The sequence below is a fragment of the Myotis davidii genome, unplaced genomic scaffold, assembly GCF_000327345.1.
Source record: "Myotis davidii unplaced genomic scaffold, ASM32734v1 scaffold854, whole genome shotgun sequence".
Taxonomy (NCBI): domain Eukaryota; kingdom Metazoa; phylum Chordata; class Mammalia; order Chiroptera; family Vespertilionidae; genus Myotis; species Myotis davidii.
The window spans coordinates 20,745-30,301 of record NW_006285939.1 but is presented as its reverse complement, the minus strand read 5'-3'; the positions used below and the strand labels follow the sequence as shown (position 1 = coordinate 30,301).

Here is a 9,557-nt window from a genome sequence, read left to right as displayed (position 1 = left end):
TGCACAAATCCTTGCACTGGGCCTCTAGTTTCATAATAGCCAGTTTGAGTTGGAGTCTGTCTCTAACAACTGTGTACCTGACTGCTCCACAGTTCACATGAACAGGTCTCCCTGCCTTCTGCTAGGGATGCCATAACAAAGGATCACAAAGGTAACAACAGAAATTTATTGTCTCAAATTTCTGGAGGCTGGAAGTCCAGAATCAATGTGTTGGCAGGGTTGGTTCCTCTTGAGAGCTGTGATGGATAACCTGCCATGCCTCTCCTCTAGCTTCTAGTGGTTTGCAGGCAATCTTTGGCCTTCCTTGGCTTATGGAAGCATCACCCAGATGTCTGCCTTTATCTTCATATGATATTCTCCATGTATATGTGTGTGTGTCCAAATTTCCTTTTACTACATGTGAAGAATCAGAAACAAGATGCAAAGGGTCACAGTCAGCTGGGACCTGAATCCTACAAAACCAAAATGCCTGCACTTCACATACAAGAGGTTGAAATATCATTCCCCACTGATCAACCACAAAGGTTGTTCAATTCATTCACTCTACAGATATGCAAGCCCTCTTCTGAGGGCTACATAGTGAATAAAACATAGAAGATCCCTGCTTTCTGGGGTTTGCCTCCTAATGAGGGAGTGAGACACCCAGCAGGAAGGTAAGTAAATGTGTGTGAGCAGGTGTGTGCTAAGTCCTATAGCATAAGTAACAGTTTAGAGGTGGGGGTCTATTATTAGAGTGTGGTGAGGAAGTAGTCATCTAATAAAGGCTTACTTAAGGTGAAGGGAGCAAGGGAATAAAAAACAGAGTGGGAAGTACAAAGGGCTGAGGTAGGAGCAATCTCAGAGTGTTCAGACAGCAGAGAGAACAGCACTGCTGAAGGGAGTGGGTGAGGGAGGAGGGGAGTTTGAGTGGTAGGAAGTGAGGTCTGAGAAGACAGCCAGTGTGGACAGGGAATTTTGCTTTGAGTGTCAGAAAGCCAATGACAGGCTTTGATCTCACTCAGACTTCAAAGGGTCACTCTGACTGGTAGAGATGATGGTGGCTTGGACCAGGTGACAGAGCCATGGGCAGTAAGAAGTGGCCATTCTAAATACATTTTGAAGGCAGAGTTGTGGGTTGTGAACAAAGGGTTGATTCCAAAGTCTGTGGCCCAAGCAAATGAAAAGAGAAAGAGCCATTTCAAAAAAGAGGGGGCACTGATGAATAAGAGGTGGAGACGCAGATCAGGAGTCTGTCTTTGAAAATGCTGAGCTTGAGATGCTGACAGGGTGTCCAGTAAACACAGAGCAGTAACTGGAGATACAAATCTGGAGAGCAGGGAAAAGTCCTCCCATGCTCTGGAGATTCACACCTGGGGGCATTAGACAGTTAATCACTCAGTTGTGTGAAAAGCCTGGAGACTGGATGAGCCCACCTAAGGAATGAGAACAGATGGGCCTTCATGGCTCCCTGAGGACTTGCCAATGTTCTGAGGTGAGGGAGATAAGAGTCTAGAGAAGGAGCCTGAGAAGAAAACAAGGAGAACCATGAGTGTGGTGTCCTGATGAAGCCACAAACAGAAAGAATTTCAAGGAGAAGGAATTGAGTAACTGCCAAATGTTGCTAATTGGTCACATAAGACAAGACTGAGAATTGACCATGGGATCTGGCAACATGGAGGTCACTGGAAACCTTGCAATGATCTATTTGGATGAACCGGTATATACAAAAGAGCATGGGAGGAAAGGAAGCAGGGATTTCAAGATTAGACAAGCCTTTGGAGCAGTGGTTCTCAACCTTCCTAATGCTGTGACCCTTTAATACAGTTCCTCATGTTGTGGTGACCCCCAATTTCATTGTTACAAATTGAACATAATTAAAGCATAGTGATTAATCACAGAAACAATATGTAATTATATATGTGTTTTCTGATGGTCTTAGGCGACCCCTGTGAAAGGGTCGCGACCCACAGGTTGAGAACCACTGCTTTGGAGGAATTCTGTGTAAAGAAGAGCCCAGAAAACTCATGATGCTGGAGTGACAGTCACGGGTAGATGAGAGGGGAGGTGACCTAGTGAATAATGGAGACCTCCTCCTTAGAGGTAATTCCTCAGCAGTGGCCAGGGTGTGAGAAACCAGCACTAGTCAGAGTGTAAAGCACCCCTGGCTCTTTGGAAAGGGTCAGCAGCTCAGACCCAGAGCCTTGATAAATGCTCATGCCCTTTGACCCATTAATCCTACTTCTGAAAATCTCTTCTAAGGAAATAATTCCAAATACAGAAAAAGCTCTCTGCATAGAAGCTCATCACAGCAATATAGGTAATAGATCTAGAAGTATTTAAAAATGTCACAACCGATGAGGAGGAGGACACAGGACTGATCTAGTCACTGGTCTCTCAGCTCCATGAGGACGACAGTGTTTGTTTTATCTACCACTGTCTCCCCAGCCCCTACCATGTGTCTGACATCATTGTTAAATGAATGAATAAAAAGTGTTATAAGGTTAAGCAACAAAAAAGATATAAAGTAATCATTAAGTACCTTATATAATAGAAGGCTAATATGCAAATTGTCCTCTTGATGAGGAATTCGACTGGGAGTTCCACCAGGGGGTGGGGCCGGCTGGCCAACCGCCTGCAGCCCCTCTCCCAAGCCAGCCCCTCCCCTGATTGGCCTTCCCAACCTGATCAGGACGGGCCAGCCAGACCCCACTGGTGCACAAATTCATGCACCAGGCATCTAGTTATATATAACTATGCTTAAGTATTATATACTAGAGGCCCGATGCACGAAGATTAGTGCAAGAATGGGCCTTCCTTCCCTTGGCTGCCCGCACTGCCTTTGCTCCAGCCCAGAGCCGCCTTTCCATCTTCCCACACTGCCCAGAGGCCCCACAACTCAGGTGTTCCGCACCGCCCCAGCCGCTCGGTGCCTGCATATGCAAATTAACCTACCATCTTTGTTGGGTTAATTTGCATATTCTCTCCTGATCGGCTGGTGGGCATCATGAAGGTACAGTCAATTTGCATCTTTCTCTTTTATTAATGTAGATAACAGTATGACCTCAATCATGTTTAAAAAATAATAAAACTTAACACTAAATAAAAACTAAAGAAATGGCTCCACAAAATGTAAATAATGATTATCTTTCTGTAGAAGAACATGATTTCCTCTTTCATTTTATTTTTGTGTAGTTTGCATATTTTCATGATTGAATATGGTTTGTTTTACAATGGAAAAAGCAAGCAAGGTCATTTCTTGAGAAAGGAAGGGCTAGAGTTAGATGAGTTAAGCTCACACCATCAGGATTTGATAAGGCTTTGCACTTATTAACAGTTCCCAGGCACTTTTTGTGGGTGAGAGTCTCCATTTGCTGCCATGATGCTCCTCCGAAGATGGGCTCATCTCACTACCAGCAGGGACAGATCCTTACTTGGGCCAGCGAAGGCTCCTCTGGGAGCCTGAGAGATTCTGTTCAGGGGAACCAGCTTTCATGCAGCATTTTCTAAACTGTTAATCAGATGTAAAAAATAAAATCCGCAGGAAAAAACACTTGATGATACAGTTTTAAATGAAATAGAACAGAATACAGAGAGGCATGTTCATAAGAATATAACTATGCAAACAGTTTATTTGACAAATATTTATTGAAGGAATGAAAAGACTTCAGAAGAAATATGTTCGCATACAGCCAGAGAAGAGACAACCAACCAAAACTTTTTCATCAATACCACTTTAAAGCCATATCTCCAGAACTAGGATTCCTAAAGGCCAACGCCTGGTGCCACTGAGTGTATCTTCAAGTGCTCCAAGTTCCAGGACAAACAGTTTTTTAAAGCAGAGCTTTCCCAAACTTGCATGTGTGCACCACTAACTTGGAGATTTTGACAAAATGCAGATTCTGATTCAAAAGGTCTGGGGTGGGAACACCAAGTTCTGCATGTCTAACAAGCTCTGGGTGATGCTGAGGCTGCTGGTCTTCTGAAGACACTCTAAGCAGCAAGTTCCCAGGGTGCTGGGTAGCCAGGCAATTCCAAGGGTCATTGGGAACCAGGAACAATAGGCAGCCATCTAGGCAGGCCGTGCCAACTGAAGCAAGGTGAGGAAAGCAGAGATGACACTTAATAAGGCCTCTACCCACTACCCCAATTCCTAATGCCCGGACTTTCACCAGATGCATAGCCTGGTCCCTGGTCCTTAAGCATCTTGACACCACTGAGAAGAGTGATGTGAAGCAAACTCCAGGCAATTTCATGGGATATAGAGGGGCCTGAGGCCTCCGGTTCTTTGGGGAGCTTGGTCAATGACATCTTGCTGGGATGGGTCCCAAGACTGGGTTTTCTGGCAGGTGGTTGCCTGGAGCAGCCAACAGCAGATGGCACCATAGAACAAGCACAAGTTGCATCCGAGAAAGTGTCAACAATCTTTCCAAAAACTAGGACAAAGTTGAAGAAAGAAACAAAATGGGACAGTGGCCAAAACCTGGGACAAAACAAACAGCCCCAGGAAGGGAACTGATGACTCAAAATGCACTTGTCTTGAGTGTTGGCTGCACAGGTTCTTGGTTAGGGGCCAGGCCAGAAAGACAGTCAGATATGGCTGTTCCATCTCCTGCTACCTGGCCCTTGGCCAGTCCCAGGAGCCTCACAGTGAGGCTCCTCTAGAGTTATAGGCACCTGAATACCCTGCCCTGGGAGGCCATGATGGGTTCAGCCACTGTCTATTCTGCTGGAGGTTGGGTAGGTCTGGGCAGATAGAGTCAGGCCCAGTCATCCCATCCAAAGTGGTCCATGAGCAAGCTTGACATTTCCGCCTTCTGTAAGGGCAAGTTATCTGTCCACACACAGATGAAGCCTTGGATCCAGCTCAGCATCCAGAAAACTGAACCATGATTTCCAAGGTGAGATATTCATCCTCATCATAGCCCTTGCACCATTTTCCATGGCTGGAGGAAGGGACCCCTACTGCTTTCAGCCTGTACTCCCTTAAGCCAAGATCTCCCTGCCCCTCCGACTACCAAAGGCCACTGGGAGGCCCAAAGATGGGAGGAGGCTTTGAAATAATCATGACACATCACCTAGAGTAAGTCAGTTCCGTGGTCAGAGTGTGAAATGAAGGAGGCTTGAGTCACTGTAGGCCTCAGCAGTGGTCGACCCTGAGGAGGGTCACAGAGTCACTGGACAGCTGTCTTGTCAAGAGAGGTCCTGGGAGGCAAGGAAGGGCAGATAACATGTGGCTGCAGCAACCTGAGCCCTTCCCGTGCTTGAGCCTGACACAGGGCACCAGTCCTCAGCTATACAGGCAGTTTTCCCATCAGCTTACCATGCAAAGCTTTCTGGAGCTCTCTCCCTGTGCCAGGGCCTATCTGGGGCATGGAGGATACAAGCTCTATGACAATGCAGATGTCACCCTCAAGGTCCTCACAATCTTATCAAGGGGAGATACTTACAGGCTTATTTCCATATAAGATGGCAGATGCAGTGAAAGAGGAAAAAGATGGAATAGGGTGTGAATCATGGAATGCCTGCTGCTCAGGGCTGATTTTCCTACTTCAGAGGGCTCTGAGGGCTCAAGGCTACCAGAATCACTGTCACTGGGCATGCTAATCAAATAACAGTAACCCTACTGTCTTGCCTCCATAGAATCCTTTACCGCTTACATCCACAAACATCATCTCTCACAGAGGTTAGGGGCTGACCAATCCAGAGCTCTGACTCCATGTGTTCCTTCCCTCACCCCACAGTGACATCGCAGTCTCATTGGTAGAGGTGGAATCCCTGGATTCCCAGGCCGGACATCTGTTGCTGAGTTACCAGAATGAACCCTGCCTGCTACTTGCAGGCCATCTCTGGCTCTGGCATCTGCTCAAGCTGTAAGGCATACTGTGACCCAAAGAATCCAGACGCAGAAGTCCCCCAGGAACAAATAGCTGAACCATCTGAATGTCAGGCTTCACAAGGCAAATACATGCAAAAATGGGCTCTTGCCAGCCTACCTGGGCCCCAGAAAGCCAGTAATATGGAGTATCTCCCTCAGCTTACACAAGCCCACTTAGTGAAGTCAAGGAGCCTGGCAATGAGCAAGGCAAGGAGAAGCTTTGGACCTGGCTACGTGGGGTTGGACCTGCAACTGAGCCTCAGAGACCCTTTGGAGACTTCTGTGTGTACTGTGGACAGGGGCAGGTGCTCCAGCTCCTCCAATGGGGTGCTCTTCTGGCAAGTCAGCACCAGGGCCTTGACCTCCTTTTTGAAGTTGGTGTTGAGAAAGCCATAGATGAAAGGGTTGACACAGGTGGAGGCCATGGCCAGCAGGTGGCATACCAGGAAGATGAAGTTGCCATGACAAATGGGGATGGCCTCATGGTACCAGTCCTCCAGGCTGTTGAACACATGCAGGGGCAGCCAGAGGAGGGCAAAGGCAGCCACCATTGCAACAAGGATCCCATTGATCCTCTTTATCTGCCAAGCCTGCGAGCTGTAGGTGCCCTTGCGGAACACCCGCCTCTGCTTCCGCAGGCGCAGGTAGATGCGCACATAGCAGACCAGGATGAAGGCCAGCGGGATGCAGTACTGGCAGAGCAGCAGGAAGGTGGTGTAGATGATGCGGTGGTGGCTCAGTGGCCAGGACTCGGTACAGACCACCTTATCAGCCAGAAATTCCACAGCCCTGGAATGGTTCTTGTGAAAGACATTCTTCAGAACACTGTTGGCCAGAAAAGGCAGGGAGAGGAAGCAGGCAATGAGCCAGATGACCCCAATTCCCAGGTAGGCCTGAGAGACACTGGGCTTCCAGCCTGTTGGGTTGATGATGAGCTGATGCCTCTCTAGGGCCACAAGGACAAGAGAGAGGATGGAAACTGTCACTGACATACACTGGATGAAGGCTGACATCTTGCAGAGGGCCTCGCCAAAGATCCAGTAGTCCATGATGGTATAGATGGCCGTAAGTGGCTGGCAGATGAGGCACATGAGGAAGTCGGAGAAGGCCAGGTTGGCAATGAGCAGGTTGGTAACATTGGCATTCTCCTTCTGCCTAACCATCACACATATCAGGCAGAGGTTGCCCAGGACTCCCACAACCGTCTCAATGCTGTAGGAGGTAACAATAAAGACCATCACGTCTGTCGAATCCTGGCAGTGGTCAAAGAAGTTGTACAGGACGCCCTTTGACATATTCCTGTTTTGACCCTGTGGGGATCCTGGGAGCAGCAAGGACGGAAAATGAGAGCTATTCATGGTGCATGTGAGAAGATTCCAGGAAGTTCAGTGGTGACAGCTGCAAAGTAAAGAAACAAACAGCACTCAGGGATTGTGCATCCTGTGTGAAATCCAGGGAGGAGCAGGGTTCAGGGAGAGGTGTTTGCGGCTGCTGGGTCCCCAAGGCTGGGACTTAGAGGACCTGAGACTCAGAGAGGTAAAGCAAGTTGCCCATAGTCACACAGCTAATAAGTTATGGGGTCCAAAATCAAATCCAGATCTCATGCCAAAACTTGTTCCAAAAATTGCCTCTGACCTTGGGCCTGGAGGCAGTTTTGATAATAAAAAAAATATGTGGATTATTGTATGCAAAGTTCAGGGAGAGAATTGCTCAGGGAGCATGAGTAGAAATCTCCTTATCAAATTTTATCCAAATAGGGACAGCATCAACGCCAACGTGTGCTAAGGTTCTTCCATAGCATGCCATGCCCTTTAGGGCAGACCAAAACCTCGGGTGTGACACACAGCGCCCTCCTGGCCTCAGCCACTACCTTCCCTGCCAGCCTTGTTTATGGAATGACACATGGCAAAGGTGAAGACTGCCAGGTATGCAAAAATTGTGTCATCAGCACACTGGCTCTCTCTTCCTGCCTGCCATGTGTACACACCTGCCTGGCCAGGGTCATGGGATGCCCACCGCTCTCGCTAGGGGCTCCCTCCATGCCTATACTCAAGTCACCTGAAACGGCTTGCAGTTCCCAAATACACCAGCCTGGCTCACACCTCCGTGCCCTGGCACCTGCCCTTTTCCTGTGGTGCCTCCTCAACACCAGGGACCCTCTGTCAAGATAAATTGGAATTTGGACTCCAGAGCCTCCAGGTGGTAATGCCAGTGACAGGTGTTTTGAGATGGAGCACCACCATATCATTGCACACATCCTGTGACTCACCGTCCTCATTAATTCTCTAATTCCCACGAATCCCATAAGCAGTTCCCAACCTTCAGCGAGCATCGAATCACTCCGGGGCATGTTGCAAGTGCAGGTTCCAGAGCCTCTTATCAGGAGATGCGGTTGAGTGAGCCTGGAATGGGCCCAGAAATCTGTATTTTAACCAGTGGCCTGTGTGATTCTGAGACTGGGCTTCCAGCCTGTTGGGCTGATGAGCTGGTGCCTCTCTAGGGCCAGGAGGACAGCACATGGTCCTGGGGACCCATTTCAATAACACTGTTCACGGAGAAATGCTCTCCCATATTCTAAGTTCCATACAATGGTCTCATCTATTAGTGAGCAGGTATCTGTTCTCCATGATCAAGTGCTTAGTTAGCGCAGTTATTACAGAGTATGGGCAAAATTAGCCAGATGAGCAAAATCTACTTGTCAGCCATCATAAATGTCACTCCCCATGCATTTGGTGTGACTTACACAGATGAGTCGATTTGGCCAGGACAAGATCAAGGCATGAGTCCCACTGACAGCCCACGGCTTATTTCGGTTACCAAGCCTCAGAGGTAAGAAGATTTTTCTAGCACTAAGTCATCTGGCAAAAAGAACCATTTGGAACTGGATGTGATAAAATGAAATATACCAGGGCCAAATGTAAGGTCTAGTATTAGGGTCAAAAAACAGCCACAGCTGCCCAAACTGTGGCGGAGACACCATGCTCAGTCAGAGCAGCAAGTGGGACAAAACCCAGGGCCTGGCTGACCACCAGCCCAGCCGGTCTGAGGCAGGGAGCCATGCCAACGCTCCACCTGGCCAAGGACAGCACAGATCAGAGTGGGCGGAGGACCAGATGGGAGGACCTGCTGCATTCACTCTGCCGCTCAGTAAGCACGTGCCAAGCCCATGCTACACACAGGACTGCAAAGGTGACACAGACATTCATGCCCCCAGACCAGAGGAACTGACCACAGGAATGCAGATGCACCTCAAAGCCACACAGTCATCGCCCAAACCAGTGGCACGCAATGCCTGTGCACTCTGGATTTAGCTCCCAGGCAGCTCCCAAGGTAGGAATGCCTACCTGCAACCATAGGGGAGGCCTCCGCTGCAGCCTGCCACCCCCTCCCCCCACTTTCCCAAACTCCCACCCCCCACCCCCCATCAGAGGAAAACTGGTAAGTAATACAGACACTAGCAAACGCTCAGGAGGGAAGACTGGAGAGAGGGACGTCTGCTTTGTTTTCTGAAATTTCAAGCAAAGAGCTCCTGTTCCCTAATGCCCGCGGTGCCCAGACACTTCCCAGCACGCCTACCTCCTCTCCTCGGCTCGCAGGTGAGGCAGCGCCTACGTCGCAGGCGAGGACCCCAGGCTGCTTGTGGGAGCCCAGGTCCGCAGAAGGGCGTGGTGCTCCTCCCCGCCCCCGCCGGGGGCTCCAGCCC

At 49.0% G+C, this 9,557-nt stretch overlaps 1 protein-coding gene across 1 annotated transcript; it reads right to left on the bottom strand.

Annotated features, from left to right (window-relative positions):
• Nucleotides 1-3,605: 3,605 nt before the first annotated feature.
• Nucleotides 3,606-9,522, bottom strand: LOC102763275 (neuropeptide Y receptor type 4). Its single transcript, XM_006757120.2, has 2 exons — nt 9,431-9,522; nt 3,606-7,252 (listed from the first exon to the last, which is right to left on the bottom strand). Exon 2 carries the CDS (start codon nt 7,210-7,212, stop codon nt 6,085-6,087), a length of 1,128 nt encoding a protein of 375 aa, XP_006757183.1. The 5' UTR covers nt 7,213-7,252; nt 9,431-9,522; the 3' UTR covers nt 3,606-6,084.
• Between the last annotated feature and the right edge of the window lie 35 nt (nt 9,523-9,557).

What these genes read in the sequence shown, in the direction of transcription:
- LOC102763275 (XM_006757120.2), bottom strand. Translation starts at nt 7,212, where the DNA reads ATGAATAGCTCTCATTTTCCGTCCTTGCTGCTCCCAGGATCCCCACAG.